Source organism: Ceratotherium simum, chromosome 5 (genome assembly GCF_057802395.1).
Source record: "Ceratotherium simum simum isolate JZ-2026a chromosome 5, ASM5780239v1, whole genome shotgun sequence".
NCBI classification, from domain to species: Eukaryota; Metazoa; Chordata; class Mammalia; order Perissodactyla; family Rhinocerotidae; genus Ceratotherium; species Ceratotherium simum.
In genome coordinates this window covers 66,597,938-66,615,601 of record NC_141904.1, presented here as the reverse complement: position 1 = coordinate 66,615,601, position 17,664 = coordinate 66,597,938, and the positions used below count along the sequence as shown (strand labels likewise).

General features: G+C 38.3%; 1 protein-coding gene across 2 annotated transcripts in view; it reads left to right on the top strand.

The window, feature by feature from the left end:
- SUCLG2 (succinate-CoA ligase GDP-forming subunit beta) overlaps window positions 1–17,664 on the top strand; it is a 253,402-nt gene that overhangs the window by 118,990 nt on the left and 116,748 nt on the right. The window contains exons 3-6 of one of the 2 annotated variants that reach the window (XM_004419902.3): window positions 7,898–7,997; window positions 8,884–8,974; window positions 14,400–14,552; window positions 16,057–16,146. In XM_004419902.3, the coding sequence (XP_004419959.1) occupies window positions 7,898–7,997; window positions 8,884–8,974; window positions 14,400–14,552; window positions 16,057–16,146 (434 nt within the window). The remainder of the gene's footprint in view (window positions 1–7,897; window positions 7,998–8,883; window positions 8,975–14,399; window positions 14,553–16,056; window positions 16,147–17,664) is intronic. The other variant, XM_087431301.1, reaches the window with a different exon arrangement.

The window sequence follows — 17,664 nt, the reverse complement described above, 5'->3', positions numbered from 1 at the left end:
TGAGCTTGTCTCCCCTGGAGAGAGTGTGTCCTCTGGGTTAGAGACTGTGCTGAAAAGGAAAAAGCTGTGTCTCTAGGGGCTAAGGCAATCAGCTTGACAAGCCCCTCTGAAAGGACCCACTTGTGAGCAGCTGAAGGATCTTCCTTGGTTGTGGGGAGGGAGAAGCCCAGAGGAAGCTGGTAGTGGTGTGGTCAATAGACCATGGGCAGCAGAATGAGGCCAGTGGAGCTGATTCTAGATGGTAGCGTATGAGAACATCTCTCACCAAATGGACGGCCAGACAGAGGAATTAACTTAAATGTAAGACAATAGGGAAAAGGCAAGATTTCTAATCAAGAAGGTGGGAGATCTCAGAATACTAATAATATTGCTGTGAAAGTGAAATATCTTTAAATATGGGTGCAGCCAGGCAGTGTATATATTACATACATTTTAAATTTCAGAGTCATTTTAATTGGCTCTGAGAATGAAATCTTTGTGAGTTTATCTTCCCGTATTAGTTCTGGGCACTGCCACCTTTTTTCCCCTCTTTATCATCACTGGTTAAGATCAATGAGAGATCCTCTTTTATGTCTCTGTTATCAAGTAGCTCCCAATTGTCTGCTACTAAAGGGGGGATATGTCCTGGCCCAGGATAGGTTCTGAAGCCACTCAGAAAAATCTCAGAGCTATTAATTCTGAACCTGCAACAGTTATGGGCTCTTCAGATGTCTTCATTATCATCTGTGGTAATTTATACTGTGGCAACTTGTTTAAGGTGGAACTACATTTCCCAGAATTTCTTTCCTCGTATAATTTCAGGTTAGAGTTGGCCAGATTTGGAATTTGCACAGAATTTGGAATGCAGCCATTACTGTCTGATGTGATGATGGACAGATGTAGACATGCTGGCAAGAGAGTCCATGCCCTTCTCTGCTCCATGTCTAACTAGTTTCCCTACTGCTGACCTTGCTGATCAACACAGACCCAGACCCATCATGAGATGCTTGACAACAAGTCCCATACCCTCCTCCTAGCTCCTGGATGTGCTGGTGTCTGTGACTGGCTGGTTGGTGACTCCTATGACCCTCCAGTCCCCACTTTCAGACCTTCCCTCTCTCAGCATCTGCCGTAATTGTGTCAGCTTTAATCCTTACAATAAACCCCTTTTCCATAGTAGTTCTGCCTCCCTAATTGAACCCTGATTGAATACATATTTGCCTTGAAAATCAGAAAAAAAAAGATTTTTTATAGCCGGTTTTCCTTTATCCTTCTTTCCCTTCAAATATACCACAAAATACTGTAGAAATACTGTTGATGTTCTTAAATGCTTTTTCTCTTCCATGACTGTTTCCAGGATCTGTTGAAGTTATAAATCTTACACAGATATTTCTATTATCAATGTATATCATTAATCCATCTTATAATCTGTATAAACACAGTAAAGATTTCTTCTGGAAATTTCTTCTTCTGAAGAAACTTTTTTTTCCTGAAAAATTGTCATTTTTCAAGTGGTTTCATTTTCAGAAGATTTGTTTAATGTCCTGTGGTTGCAGTCTTACAGTATTAGAAATTCTTTGATTAGCTATAGGTGCTTGAATAAGGTCATGTGGGTGTTTTTGCCTTCAACAGTAGGAGGTTCTATCCTTAATCTTTCTAATAGAAGTATGTCTTTTAATCTGATAGGCAAACTGTAAGATTGGTTTATTAGTGTTAAACTACAGAAAGAGTAAGATATTACAACTGAATCGAGCCTTTCTGGAGGTAATTTTTATCTAGCTTTAAAAATTTTATCACCAACGGAGTGTGTATTAATGGTTATGAAAGCAATTAATAATATCAGTGACAAGATCAGAAGAGTAGGCTAATTTATCATAGATTTTAATGAGGCCTATAATTTAGTAATAAATATACAATATTTTTAAGAGTATGGCAATATGAAAAAATGGTTTATTAGGAATTTTTATAGGAACTAAAATGAAAATTATTCCCTTGAAAACAAAAGCATGTTTTGTTAATATTATCTTCTTTATAATCAATAAACTGTTCAAAGTTGCATTATCATGCTCCCACAGTATCCAAATGAAGGAATTATTTTAGATAAGGTGGAATTAATTGGCTACATATTCGATAAGAAATTTAAGATTTAAAACTTAGGCCGGCCCGGTGGCGCAAGCGGTTAAGTGCGCGCACTCCGCTGCGGCGGCCCGGGGTTCGCTGGTTCAGATCCCGGGCGCGCACCGACGCACTGCTTGGCAAGCCATGCTGTGGTGGAGTCCCATATAAAGTGGAGGAAGATGGGCACAGATGTTAGCCCAGGGCCGTCTTCCTCAGCAAAAAAAGAGGAGGATTGGCGGATGTTAGCACAGGGCTGATCTCCTCACACACACATAAAAAAGTGGTAATTCGGGCCGGCTCCGTGGCTTGGCGGTTAAGTGCGCGCGCTCTGATGCTGGCGGCCCGGGTTCGGATCCCGGGAGCGCCCCGAGGCACCGCTTCTCCGTCCAACGCGAGGCCGAGTCCCACGTACAGCAACTGGAAGGATGTGAACCTATGACGTACAACTGTCTACTGGAGCTTTGGGGGGAAAAAACTGAATAAATAAAATCTTTAGATAAAACTTACATAAGAGCTTTATCAGTAAAGAATTTCTTAAGGTGAAATAATGTCTCCTTGGACAACTTTCTATTTGTATTACAAAACCCCTGTCCTAGAGAGGGTCTTGTTTCCATCTTTTACTTATATTTATACATCGCTGTTTTAGGTATGTGCAATTTACATATTTGATGGGTGGCAGTCTGGTGGAGAGCCTAGTATCTCCAATCCTAATTCAGTCTAGAGATGTGACCAGTGGTGAAATGGCATATTCTAATATCTTGTATGTTTGAAATTCTCTGTCCCAACGTCAGTGAGCCCGTGTCAGACATGTTGAAAGTTGAGATAATTGTTTCAGTCTCAGAGATGTCATTGGGCATATGGAAAGAGTCATCACAATGTTATCTTGTTCCTAGCGTCCTAGTTACAACTTGAGGAAATACAACTGACTGAGAGTCAGTCTATAGGAGATATTACAGTAACGATTAAAGATTGGTAATTCTCCAATTTTAAATTCAAGTACTGGGGTCATAGTGAAAACACAGAAGTTAGCTCATTTCCTTTGGAAAATTGGCATTTATGCCTCTGACTTATCACCCTATAGTTGTATGTTCTATATAAAGGTTTCTCTTTCCATAATATCTTTCAGCTCTTCTCTTGCCTCACTTAACGTGCTTCTCCTTGCCTTCCTGTAATAGATGAATCTGAAATACATTTTAACTTTTTCAATTAAGAATCCTATCAATCCTCATGAAAAGTGATCACCATACCAGAAATTATACCACGTAATTATGCTGAAAACTGGATATTCCAATTTTGCTCCAGTCAGTGAACCAGAGAAATCCTAGTCCCCCCAACAAGTCCAATGTTATTGATTTGAAATTGAAGATCATCATAGTAGTCATCGCACTACAGTGTTGGTATGTAGAGTGCTACATTTTGCATTTAGGAAAGTATTATATTTTGGAAGAGAGAAATGCTGAATAAAATCTAGTTCAGTAATACAAATATTTGATTCATCACTGAACTATTTAGAAAGGATAGTTGACAATAACTTACTGATATTCTTGATTTACATTTTCAGACATTTACCATGGCGCATTTTCATTATGGTTCTGAACTATGTCTTGTGGACGTTATTTTGCATAAATATGTTTTCAGAGTGCCATCTCTAAAAAACAAAGTGAACCAGTTTTATAAAGCTTGCCTAATTAAAGACGTTTCTTGTTTATCCTATTTAGGTTATACTTTCCTTAATAAATTTAAATTTTTTTCCTTTTAAATTTAATAATGCCTCCAAGAATGTTTATTATCCTGCCTGGGACTATTGGGGGACTATAAAAATTGGTATAAAATTGGTATAAAACTGTTTACTGTAATTAGAATAACACTTGTGGTAAAAAATGAGAGGAAGTGGGCCGGCCCCGTGGCTTGGCGATTGGGTGCACGTGCTCTGCTGCTGGCGGCCCGGGTTCGGATCCGGGCGCGCACCGACGCACCGCTTCTCTGGCCATGCTGGGGCTGCGTCCCACATACAGCAACTAGAAGGATGTGCAGCTATGACATACTGTTATCTACTGGGGCTTTGCGGGAAAAATAAATAAACAAATAAAAAAACTTAAAAAAAGAGAAAAATGAGAGGAAGAGAGAAAGCATTATCTTAATGCAACTAATAGAGTAAAACAAGACCATAGAGGGGGGTTTTTTGTGTGTGTGTGTGAGGAAGATTAACCCTGAGCTAACGTCTGTTGCCAATCCTCCTCTTTTTGCTGAGGAAGATTGGCCCTGGGCTAATATCCATGCCCATCTTCTTCTGGTTTATCTTCCTCCCCACGGCATGGCTTGACAAGTGGCAAGTTGGTCCCAGTCAGGGATCCAAACCTGCGAACTCTGCACCGCCACAGCAGAGCACGCGCACTTAACCACTATGTCAAGGGGCCAGCCCGAATAGGCTTTCTAGATGATGATAAATATAGTTCTCTTAGCTGAGGTGGTATTTGACAGTCTTACATATCTATAAGTTTCTCTTACAGTGCTTTTACTCCTAAATATATACAAATTATAGTAAACTGGTTCCCATCAAACTGAGTGGAATCCTAGCCATGCACGCTGCTCATTATCAGAAACTCACAAGGAAAGGAACAAAATACAGTGAATGTGTTGCATATTTAGGCTACTGCTTATAAGAATAGCAGTTAAGAGCAAGGAATTTGGAGTTATACAGACTTGGATTTTACCACCTCAGAGTCTGGTAATATGGTTATCAATGTATAGGTGCAATCTATTTCCATACAAACCCTATTAGAGTAGGTGTTTTTTTTCCCCTCCATCTCTTTTTAGCTTGTTATCTTAAAGTATGGTTAAATTGTCTTATGTATTCAGACAAAAATTGAATTCGTATATGGATATTCTTTTGTAATTATGTTTGGGAATAGGGAGGTAATGTAAAAAAGAAACCCAGAAAATAGTGTGAGTTTTTGGAGAAATCTGGTCTTTAAATAAGATGGAAATAGTGACATTAAGTGTGAATCAACTTGGTAAATACTGAATGAAAAGACTAGTTACTGTTCAGTAGGATTTGGTCACTTTACCTAATTTTCAGTACTTTGAGTAAATAACCACATGGATTAAATTACTATATGTGAGTTTCCTTCAAGATGAGAAAAACTTGCTTTACTTTGGGCTACTGACTTACTCTACTAATTTAGCTCTTGAGATCTAGCCAGAAGAGATTTTTGTAGTAATGAACTTATTTTTGGCTTGAGGTATAAATTGCAGAAGGTGTACCTAGATTGGAGATAGTCTTTTTCTTTTTCTATTTGCCCCAATACATGGCTTCACAGTCTCCGAAGTGCTTGCTTGGTTGACCAGCTGGGTGGCATGGGGTTTGACCCGTGGTCAAAAGGTGATAGGTACGTTTGAAAACACTTCATTGAGACTGCAACTGTTTCTGTGTCTTGATGGTTAGTGCCTAAAGCTTATCTAATGAAGCCTGTGTAATGCCAATTAACAATGCCCAATTAGATATTCTCTCTGGCTTTCAAGTTTTCTCTTGGAAAGCTTGGAGAGGAAAGCATCTCTTTCTTCTAGATGACAAGGATTTGAAAAATGGTGATGGCAATGGAATGTTGGTTGTCCTTTTCAAGAACTTAAAGAGATCACAATTAAAAACTTTAGCAGTCAGCAAAAAATCTTTTTTCCACTGGATGTCTTGGAAAGAAAAATTGGAAATGTCTTCCTATATGCTACTTTTTTGGTTAATTGCTGGAAATAACTATAATGGTGATAGCTATCATATTTTGACTCTTTTTTTTTAATGTACCATGCATTGAGATAAGCACTTGACCTACTAAATATCATTTATTCTTTACCTGATCCTAATACTAGATTACTTTATTATGACCATTTAAAGAGGGGCATGCTACTTTTACCTTTCTGAATCTCAGTCTCTTCTTCTTTACAAACAAAGTGATAGGCGGAGTTGGAGATTTTAATTCAGGTCTGTTTAACTCCAAAGTCCTTGCTCTTACTGCTATTCTTACATGCAGTAGCCTAAATATGCAATAAATTTGTTTTACTTGTTTTTTTTCCTGGTGAGTTTCTGATAATGAGCAATCATCATAGTTTGTCTTCTACTCGGTTGATGGGAACCAGTTTATTATAAGACGTGCTTTGAGTGATGTTATGATGGTTCACATCCAGGGCAGAAACAATTGTCGGAGGGTATATAGGGCAGCAAAGAAGGAGCTATGTTTGCTTCTGAGAGAAATTGAGCACTGATTTTCTGAGTGTAAGCAAATATAGGAGAAAGGAATACCAGCCAATAAAGACAATGAACCTTAATAATCTAACTACATTAGCGGGAGTGACTATCTTATTCAATGCCTTCGTGGTGTCAAATCCTTCTGTAGCTCCCCATCGCCTTCAGGATAAAACCCTCTGTGCTCCTTGTATTTGAACCTTTGCCTGCTTGTCTATGAGTAATAACGACGACAGTAATAGCTGAAATGGCCAACACTTACGGCTCTCACTTTAAATGAATGGTGGCAGATACCAACAATTTTTTTTTTTTCACCATCTCTGCTCGAGTTGAAATAATCCTTTTGATTCTTTACAATATACAAAGGGAATAAATGGACTAACTGATTGTGGCAATAGTCTTTCATTAATCCTATGAGTTTTCAGGCTCTTGGGATAAAGTATTCACGTGTATTATCTCATTTAATTCTTAAAGCAATCTTCATCATTGTTTCCCAGTTGAGTAAACTGAGTCTCAGAGACATTGAGTAATTTGCCCAATGTCACACAGCTGGGTAAGGGATGAAGGCTGGATTGAAACCTGGGTCTGCAATTTTAAACCTGGTGTGCTGAACCAGAAAATAATTAGAGCCTTATAGAAGATTGTCTGACTTAGTTTTCTGATTTTAGACAAAGATGAATCACAAACAGACAAGGCCAACTGTGGCCTAAAGATGTGTACTGTTTGGTGATTAAACGTATTTGATTTGGGAGCTGCCTTTTTCCATTCTTTTTTTTTTTTTTTTTTTTCCTTTTTGCAGAAGGCCCCATGTCTATCACTGGGCTGCTTTACACACCCAGCTTTCTTGCCAGGCACATAGAGATATTTGAGTTTATGACTCTGCTCTCAATGGTCAAGAACAGATGCTTTGCTCTTTCCTTGAGTGTTGAGAAATGAAGATTCCACAACCACTTTCCCCTGGGATGTTTTGTTACCCTGCCAACATTTAAGAAATATTGCTTGCTTTTAGTTTTAATCAATTTCCTCCTCCCTTATCCAACCCTATCAATATATAGAACAACTGCTCAGAAAACAGTTGGTTTCCAAGAATACAGTTATTAAATTAAATGCTCCCTTTGCATCTTGTGTTTAAACGTTTCCCCCATGTAATCCAGTCTTCCCTTTGACATTGCAGATGGCTGACAGGTAGTTAGCTCCTCTGACTGGCAGATTGGTGCCTCTGCCACATGGGAGTGTCATTAACAGTAAAATTAACACCTCTGGCTTGGATTTATTTAGCATCTTCTGACAGTCAAAAGAGCGAGGGAACACATGCCTTGCTTTCCCTTGGGGTGGTCGAGTATTAGATTAAACTGCTGGTAGGAAATATTTGAGTGTCCTCAATAAACAGATTTTGTGTTTAGGTACATTGATATTTTTTGAAGTTCTTTATTGCCTTCATTTTCAAAGTTGGTTTGAGAGAGCTTTTACCACTTTTGGAAGTTATATGTCATTACCGCTTTCCTTGTTGTTTAAAAAAAAAGAATTTAAAATCAGCTACCAACTCTGGATTTTCTTTTTCAGATGCAAAAGAAATTGTTTTAAAAGCCCAGATCTTAGCTGGAGGAAGAGGAAAAGGTGTCTTCAGTAGTGGTTTGAAAGGAGGCGTTCATTTAACAAAAGAGTAAGACTGGAGATTTTAATTCTTTGTCTTTGGGTCTAGCGATTATGGAAGATCTTGCTTGTGATTGAAAGGAGCACTGAAAAACAGGGTTGGGGTGGGGTTAGGAGCAAGAGGTAGCAAGTAGAGGAAACAAATTACAAGTAGAGGGCTCTGGCAGTGCCCGTTTTCCTTCTGCTCCCATAAAAGGATTTTTTTCACTAATTGGTGAAAACTTGACACGCCTTCTTTCCTAGACAATGATTTATCATAAATATCGAAAATGATACTTACCTACAAATTAAACGTTGCTTCCGTAATGTCACTCCCCTATTCAAGAACCTGCAGTGGCTCCCCATTACCAGTGGCATCAGTAGTCCCTCCTGTCTGATAGTCCAAGCCTTCCTCTATCTGAGCCTGTCTGTTCAGCTTTAACTCACATGTCTCCAGCACTGAACACTTTCCTCTCCTCTCCACATACCTTTTCATTATTTACTTTGATCCTTACCCTCTCCTTTTCCCTCTCATGAGTCAGTACTTCCCAAATTGCCCCCATCAAGTCTTTGTTATTCAACTCTTATCTAAATCTGTTATGCATTTCTGCATTGTCTCATCACTATGACTAACTTATTTGAGAGTAGAAGATAGCAGAGGTCGGCAAGCAGCCTTCCTTCTTTCTCTTCCTTCCTTCCTCCCTTTCATTCATTCATTCATTCATTCATTCATATATATTTTGCTCTCAGTGAGCCTCTGGTACAGTACTGGGCACATAGTATATGAGGAGAAAACCCCATGGATTCCTTGAGAGTAGAGGTGGACCCTGTGCAGTGTAGACGTGAGGTTATAATATGGACTCTGCTTTAAAGTGATTTTCAACATAGGTGTTGATTTTCTTTTCTTTTTCTCCTAGTCCTAAAGTTGTGGGACAGCTGGCTAAACAGATGATTGGGTATAATCTAGCAACAAAACAAACTCCAAAAGAAGGTGTGAAAGTTAACAAGGTAATGTGAATGCTTTTGGTCATTTCCTATGTATGTGTTAAAAAAAAAGAAAAGAAAATCATACTTCTGTTTTGACAGAATCTAATGAAGCAGTGCACTTTGGCAATGTGCCATTTTATTTTTTAAACCTTGTATAATCTGTTTAGAATTTGGTATGACTTTGTGGAGACATAAAAAGGGTTCTATAATAGTTGCAGTGTTTATTATTATCAGCATTTAGCAAAAGTGGGTGGGTGAGTGACCAAAGAAATAGCTTTCCCTTTCAGAGCACAGACACTTTCTGTTTAAAGCTGGAAAGGTCTTGGTATGACAGCTCTTACAGTCAGTGAGGGACATTCTGTGCTCCTCTGCAGCCTCATCCTGTGTATCAGAATTACCTGTCATGGTTGTTTTTCTAAGTGTTCCTATACCTCACTTTGTGATTACTACCATTTAGAGCCACTGTTATTGCTGGGAATATGTATTAGGTCTGTTGGGCACCCAAGTGTATATAGGGCACATGCACATGTGTGCATTTGCACCACACACACGGAAAATAAAGCCCAGAGCAAAGTGGCCTGCCTCAGTCATGAAATTGTGAGTGGCAGAGCTGAGGCCAGAACCTAACTCTCCCTTCTATCCGTCTGTTCACCTTTGCTATGCCCTCCTCATGTATCAAGGCACCAGAACTGGCTACCTGATTTACAGGACCCAGTGCAAAATTAAAATGCAGGGACCCTTGTTCAAATTTCAAGTCAGCTACAGCAGAACATTAAACCAAGAGACCAAGAGCAGGACCCTTCTGAGCCTGGGGCCCTGCGCGACTACACAGGTCACACACCCCAGCCCTGGGAGACACAGATGGTCAGAAGTCCCCGTCATAACAATGAATTAGAACCCAGCATTTTGGGGAGACACCTGTCTGCTCTGTTGACACAGCATCACAGATGATGATCTCCACCAGTGTGCCATGCTTGGGGAAACTGAGGCAGTACATTCTATTTTTATTTTTCAGAGAGAGTTGTATGGAAAACTCTTGATATAATGGAAAAAAAAATCACCAGCTGGTTCTTGGCATACCATAGGAGGGTCTATCCTGGCCCAGAAAAGGGCACTGAGCTGGAGGGAAATGGGGATACTGGCGAGTCATTAGCTCCTTCACTCTGAGAACACAAAGCCTTTCTAAATGTTACAGAAGCAAACAGAGAAAATAGGTTATAGTTATTTCCCTTTCCCGCTGCCTCTCAGGTAGATGCAAACTGTTTAAAACTCAAAAGCGTTTTTTGTTTTTTTTCTTCCCACACAGTACTTTACTTTCCCCTTTAAATCTGGTTGTAAGCCTTTACCTGTGTAATTTCTTTAGAATTTGTCCACAGAGGACATGATTAGGATTTTTGTTTGTAGGAATTCGTTGTTTTATATGGACACATGGGTTTTTAGATTAGAGTTTGTGATATTTTTTAAACACATATAAAAATACACAAAGAAGATTTACGCTATATAGATAATGCATAAAATTAGTTTGTAGATAGGTTCCTGAAATATTGGAGATAAGTGCATTCTTATAAATTGAGTCATTGCCAGGAAACTACTAGAGTGATTTATTTTTAAGTAGTTTTTTTTCTGATTGCAAAAGTGGTTAACATATGTAAAAAATTCCAATAGTACAGAAATATAAAAATTAGAAAGTAGAAGTGGCTTGTATCTTCACTACCCAGAAATAATTGACATAATATTGTTTCTGTCCTTTTTTCTGTAAAATGTGTATTATGACATCTGTACAACAACATTATATATAACTTTAAGGAACATGCATTTTTAATTTATGGAATCTTGGTTATGAATCAAAAGTCCCTATCTTTTCATGTACCTGTTGGCCATCTGTATATCTTTGGAAAAATGTCTGTTCAGATCCTCTGCCCATTTTTCAATCAGGTTGAAAAGATGTTCAGTATCACTAATTATTAGGAAAATGCAAATCAGAGCTACAGTGACATATCACCTCATGCCCATCAGAATGGCTATTATTAAAAAGACAGGAAATAACAAGTGTTGGAGAGGATGTGGAGAAAAGGGAACCCTCATACACTGCTGGTGGGAATGCAAACTGGTGCAGCCACTATGGAAAACAATATGGAAATTCCTCAAAAAACTAAAAATAGAAATACCATATGATCCAGCTGTTCCACTTCTGGGTATTTATCCAAAGAACAGGAAAACACTAACTTGAAAAGATACGTACACCCATATGTTCCTTGCAGCGTTATTTACAATAGCCAAGTCTGAGAAACAACCTAAGTGCCCATCATTGGATGAATGGATAAAGAAGATGTGGTATATGTATACAATGGAATACTACTCAGCCATAAAAAGGATGAAATCTTGCCATTTGCAACAACGTGGATGGACCCTGAGGGTATTATGTGAAGTGAAATAAGTCAGAAAGACAAATACCATATGATTTCGCTCAAATGTGAAAGATAAACAAACACATAGATAAGGAAAATAGATTGGTGGTTCCCAGAAGGGAAGGGGTTGGGGGGAGGGTGAAAGGAGTAAAGGGGCACATGTGTAAGGTAACAGATAAAAACTAGACTATTGGTGATGAACACGATGCAGTTTATACAGAAGGTGAAATATAATGATGTACACCTGGAATTTATACAATTATAAATCAATATTATTACCTCAATATATTTGCAAAAAAGTCATCCCCAGATTATAGAAACTTCAGGTTTCTGAATTTGTTTGGGAAGCTATTTAAACAGATATATTCATCTGTACACATTGGATATTTTTTTCTCAATCTGTGCCGGTGTGTTTGGGTATCTTCCTTGGGATAGTAATAGGAGAAGTGAGACAGTGCTACTCCTCCTGTGCCTCATGATTCACTGTCAGTAATGGTTACTGCTCCGCAGTGAGTTAAGTTCAGAAACTGAGTATACGTTTAATCTTAGCTGATCACGGTCCTGTTATAAATAGTTTGTGCACTGGTACTCATCCACAGACCACAATTGGAGTAGCACAATATTAAAAACAAAGAAACAAACAAACATAAGGTCAATGGTCAAATAGGGTAAAGTAAGTAAAAAATCTTTCCATCCTGGAGGACTCCACAAAAAGCCTGAGTTGATGATATTGTTTGTGTCAGTCACAGATGAAGCTTTTTGTGAAATGTATCTAACTGAGCTTCTCATGGGATGAGTGTTCCTGGAGTCCATTTAGAACAATTCTCATCGTATTCTGACATCGACACTCGTATGTAATAATGTCCAAAAATTGGTCTTTATATAAAATTTCTAGAATTATCCATCGATAATCATCATTTTCCTGGGGATGTTTTCTTATAGAGTGATACATTATTTCTACCAAGCAGGAGCTGTTTGAGACAGCAGCTGGTCTTTACAAATAGAAATTTGATGGAATGCAGAGCACATCTGTCAACATTTTAAAAGATTAAGAATAGGACTCTTGAATGACACTTATCCTAAAAAGTTATGATGTTGTGTTGCTTCTAAGAATAACTACTGCAAGTCATTAAATCTTATACATGAGTCTAGCTCTGTATTAGAAAGTGAACTTGAAATCAGAATGGTTCTATGATAATCCCAACACTGTGTGCCAAGAAATATTTCTTACATAGTCATGAGCTACCATTTGTGATGGAAGAATCACTGTGAAGCCCCTTATAAGGTATTTTATTTTTAACTGGTGATAAATTCCATAAAGATTTGAAAAGGAGTTCTATATTTATTACATTATAGCTTTTTAGATCATCATATATTTATCCCACTTCATGTGACTTAAAACTTAGGTTTTTGTGGCATCTGGGTATTTAAAATCTAATGCTGTTTAATCTGTGACTTTTTATGAAAGATATTACTGAAGTACTTTCAGGAAAAGCAATGTAAGTGCTTTTATTATTTTCGCTTCTAGTGCTGATTGTTTATGAATGTTCTTATTTTCTTTTAAAAATTACCCAAGTTTACCATTTTTGTTAGGAGTGTAAGTTGGTAATTTGATAGTATTTATCAAATTTGCTAATATTTATCAAAGTTTAAATATGAAGAGTTTAAAACTTAGCCATCTAAGGGCCGGCCCTGTGGCTTAGCGGTTAAGTGCACGCGCTCAGCTACTGGCGGCCTGGGTTCGGATCCTGGGCGCGCACTGACGCACTGCTTCTCCGGCCATGCTGAGGCCGCGTCCCACATACAGCAACTAGAAGGATGTGCAGCTATGACATACAACTATCTACTGGGGCTTTGGGGGAAAAATAAATAAATAAAAATTAAAAAAAAAAAACAACTTAGCCATTTTACTTCTAGGTACCTTATCTACAGGGATACTAAAACAAATGAACAAAGATATATGTACAAAAATAATCACTGAAGTAACATTTTAGAAAAATTGAAGTCCATGTAAATGTCTGTTAGTAGGGAGATGGTTAAATATATATGGACTTATAAGTACTGTATAGTCACAATGCAGAGAGGACCTTGGAAAGATGTCCAATTTGTAGTACTAAGATAAAAAAAAAGAAGAAAGAAAGAAATGCATTCAAGTATATATAATATGCTTCCATGTGCAGGATGATTCCATTGCTATAATGCTTGCAGATGGATAGACAAAAAGATAAAAAGTTAGTAGTGGTTTTTCCTGGCAGGGCTGCACGTGCTCCTGTTGAGGCTGTGCAGAACAAAAGGACACCTGGCTTTGGCAGTGAGTGGGGAATGGAACCCTTCCATCCCATTTGCCTCTTCCCCATTCATGGTCCTGGCATGTGACCACATCCTCCCAGAGAAAGGGGCGATTTTTTCTTTTTATCACAAATGTTCCATGTGGGCTCAAGACCACCCTGACTACTGGGGTCCAAGAGGTTTGGATGTGCGTTATGGGGCTGCTTTCACTCTCTCATTTATATTCTTTGGTATTGTTTGAGTTATTTTGGAACAAGCAAATGTTATGTTTGTAATTTAAAAGAAAGTAAAAATTGAAATAAAAATACAGTGATCTGAGAGACAGAAGTATACAAACATATGAAGCATCAGACATACTGTAAAAAGAATCTTCCTTTGGCAATCAAACTTGGTTTCCCACCAGTGCAATCTGAGAAAAATCAGTGTAGTAATATATATGTACTGTTAATGTCTCAAATTAAAATAACAGCTGCTTCCGTGGAGTTTTTCTTAAGTGTCAAGGTTTCTCAAGGAAAAAAAAAAGAAGATTAAAGTGGGAAGGTTCCTTGAGGCAAACCAAATACCTGTCACTTGAACAAGTTAACAGGATCAATTAAGGAGGTGAAAATAGTCATTGTGCGCCATGAGAGCAGAACTCTCCCATATCTGGAAGCTAACTCCCTGGGTTTAAAGAGCCTGAAAATGAAGCCGTTTGATTTGTGTAGCAAGTTCGATGGTGAATTAATTTGACTTTCCCACTAATGTGGTAGGTGATGGTTGCTGAAGCTTTGGACATTTCCAGAGAAACCTACTTGGCAATTTTGATGGATCGGGCCTCCAATGGCCCTGTACTAGTGGGCAGTCCCCAAGGGGGTGTTGACATTGAAGAGGTGGCAGCTACGAATCCAGAGCTTATTTTCAAGGTATGTTCAGCTTCATGGCTAGGCTTTGTTCATTGACTGTTGCTGTACAAGCTGTAGATTTAATGTGGAGTCTGAGACTGGTAGCTGTCATGTGTTTCTGGGATTTAAGGCATGAAGATGTGGAGTCCTTTCTCTTACTGGGTGTCCAGTTGAAAGTTGGGTAGAATCAAGGTATTCACTATTCAAGGTCTTGTTCTTTTTCCCTTCCTTCCTACCTTTTCTTGCTTCCTCATTCCTTTCTGTCCTGCTTGACCCAAGAATTAACCAGTGGGAGAGGATGGTGATATTTCCATTTCCTCTTGGTTAACTCTGCCCCATTTAACAGTATGTATAATCCAGAAGTGCTCTCCTAGGAGACCAGATGTGAACTAGAGACTGCCTTGATGTCTCTCTATAGTATTGATAGTATTGACTTCAGAAACCTTCTAAGGTCCTGATTCTGTGTTTGCTTGAATCATTTAAATCTTATCCCTATTATTGATGTTAAGATTAGTTTCTAGTCAGAGAGGTCTGAGGTCATCCTAACTAGCCAGCAAGTTTCTCAATGTCTCTAAGCTTCATTTTTTGAATCAGTAAAATGAAATGGGGATAATTTCCACCCTGCAGAATTATGAGGGTTAAATGAGGAGATGTAGATAAAGTGCTTCTCAATCTACCTCAGCTATAAGAAGAAAAACCTAAGGTCGTTAGAACTATAATTCCAATTTTTAATTCTGGATTCTTAGTGTGGGAGAAGTCACATTAAAAATTTCTAGTGGAAATATTTATCATTTCTTTTAGAAAGTGATTCAAAAAGTGGGAATTTTGTTTCTTGAACCTCTTTGTTTAGATAAGGTACTAATACTTAGGTGATTAGTTTTAAAATATTTTCACCAGTGTGACATATTTAACTACCTTAGAAGTTGAATTGAGACTTTACATGCTGGCTTACCAATAATAACTGGCCATTTTCAAAATTAACTTATTTTAAAACAAGCTATTCCACTTGTTAAGATAATACATGAAATAATGTATATGAACAACACTCAGTAGTTTGGAGAGAATGGCACTTTGTAGAGATAAGGTATTATTAATAATTATCATTGTCAATAGAATGTTTAAATCGTAAGGTGATATTTAACCTATGTATGACAAGCTATAAACTTAGCAATATTAAGCAGGAAAACCTTACTTTGGAAACCTTCCAAAAGATGTCTTAAAAATTAACTGACTAAATATTCGTCAGTGCCATCTGTATAGTAATTAAAAATGAAACCTGGCATCCGATTGTCTTGTCAGCGTGCCACCTGAAGAATTATATAGTTTTTGGAAAGGCTGTTTTATAGATGGTCTGCTAATTAAAACATACCCTATAGGCAGCTGCGGTAGCCCCGCTCACAGATCTCTGGAAAGGTGCCACACTTTAATTACTCATTTGCAAATAAACACTAAGCATTTTCTTTTGAGGTTGTAAATCTTCTCATTTGACTGTCTGAATTTTGCTTATTTGATTCATTTTTACTAGGAGCAAATTGACATTATTGAAGGGATAAAGGACAGCCAAGCTGAGCGGATGGCAGAAAATCTAGGCTTCCTTGGGCCTTTGAAAAACCAGGTACCTGGGCGACTGGAGGCCATGGTGTCTGACCTATTTCAGAAAACATTTGGGAACTTGCTTAATTGCCTCTAATGTTTGTGATTACCAGGAAACAGGATTATTTATTGTTTTATATTTTTTCCTTCCAGTTGTTTATGATAAAGAAAAATATTTTCCCGGTGTTCCAAAAGAGGCTGTTTATGACATGTGTGTTTATATAGATAATGTCGGTGTTTGTGAGAGTGTGTGGCACACACAGACAAATATACTTTGTTATGTATGTTAGTCTCCTTATTTTTTTCCATAGCATTGCAGCTCCAGCCCATGAATTATAAGAGGCAGCATAGTGGTTAGAAGCACAGGCTGTAGAGTCAGGCAGACCTGAGTTTGAATCCTGTACTGCTACCCAGCACATGTGGGATTCAGCCCACCTGAACATCAGTTTCATCATCTGTAAAATGGGGATGATGAAATCTAACTGAGAGGGTGAGTGTGAGGATTGAGTACACTGATGTGTGCAAGTGCTTATTCAGTACTCCAGAGAGGTCAGTTATTATTGTTATTAATAATACACATTACTTAACTAATTGCTATTCTTTCGTAGCTAATGAGCATTTGAGATGAATATTAATTAATGACATGAAGGTGATATTTCACTGAAAACAGCTTAAAATATGCCAGTTTAGTAATTATATCCTTTGGCTTCAAAGACAGAAAAATCGTCCTCCAAGGTATTAAGGGAGAGAGTCTGTCTTGAGCATCACAGTCCTGCACAACCCTTAGTCCCGCCCATGGAGCCTGACTGTGTGTCTACATAGGCAGGCTTCCTTGTCCCACAGCTAAATCAGAACTTACTGGCTATTTTTTCCCTCTTGCATTACTAAGAGAAGCCAGCTTAATAACCCTAGATCGTGTGTGTGTGTGTGTGTGTGTGTGTGTGTGTGTGTGTGTGTGTGTGTGTGTGTGTGTGTGTGTGTCTGTGTGTCTGTGTTCCCCTAAAGCTCCAGGATGGTACAGAGTATTTCCTTTACCTCCAATAAAACAGGATTTCTTGCACTCTTTTCTTCCTGCCATGACTTTTTTTTTTGAATTGATTCCATCCCTGAAAGTTTAAGGATAACAATAAGGCAAGTCATAGAAGGGTAAAAATATGTTTAAATTAAGAGAGGACAGCACTTCTTTGAAGATAGGAGGAAAAGCTCCCTTAAAACTCAAAAGATTCAGGAGATCAAAGGGGTCAGGATCATCTGGGACTGACTCTCGGTGATAGAAAGAGCCAGGATTCAAGGAACCATTAGAAGAACTCGTCATTTCTGAGACTGGCAAAGAGATGCCAGCGTAGTCATCTATTGAAAGGAAGATATGGACAATTCCTGAGTAAGGGCTGGTTACCCCCGATTGGTTACCCCCCTCCTGTGAATGAGGCCACTAACTATATTAGCTATTCATTTGACATTTATCAAGGGGCTTCTCTTGTAGGGGTGGTGATCACCGAGACCACTCTTCCACATTGTCACTGTGTTCTAGCTACACTGT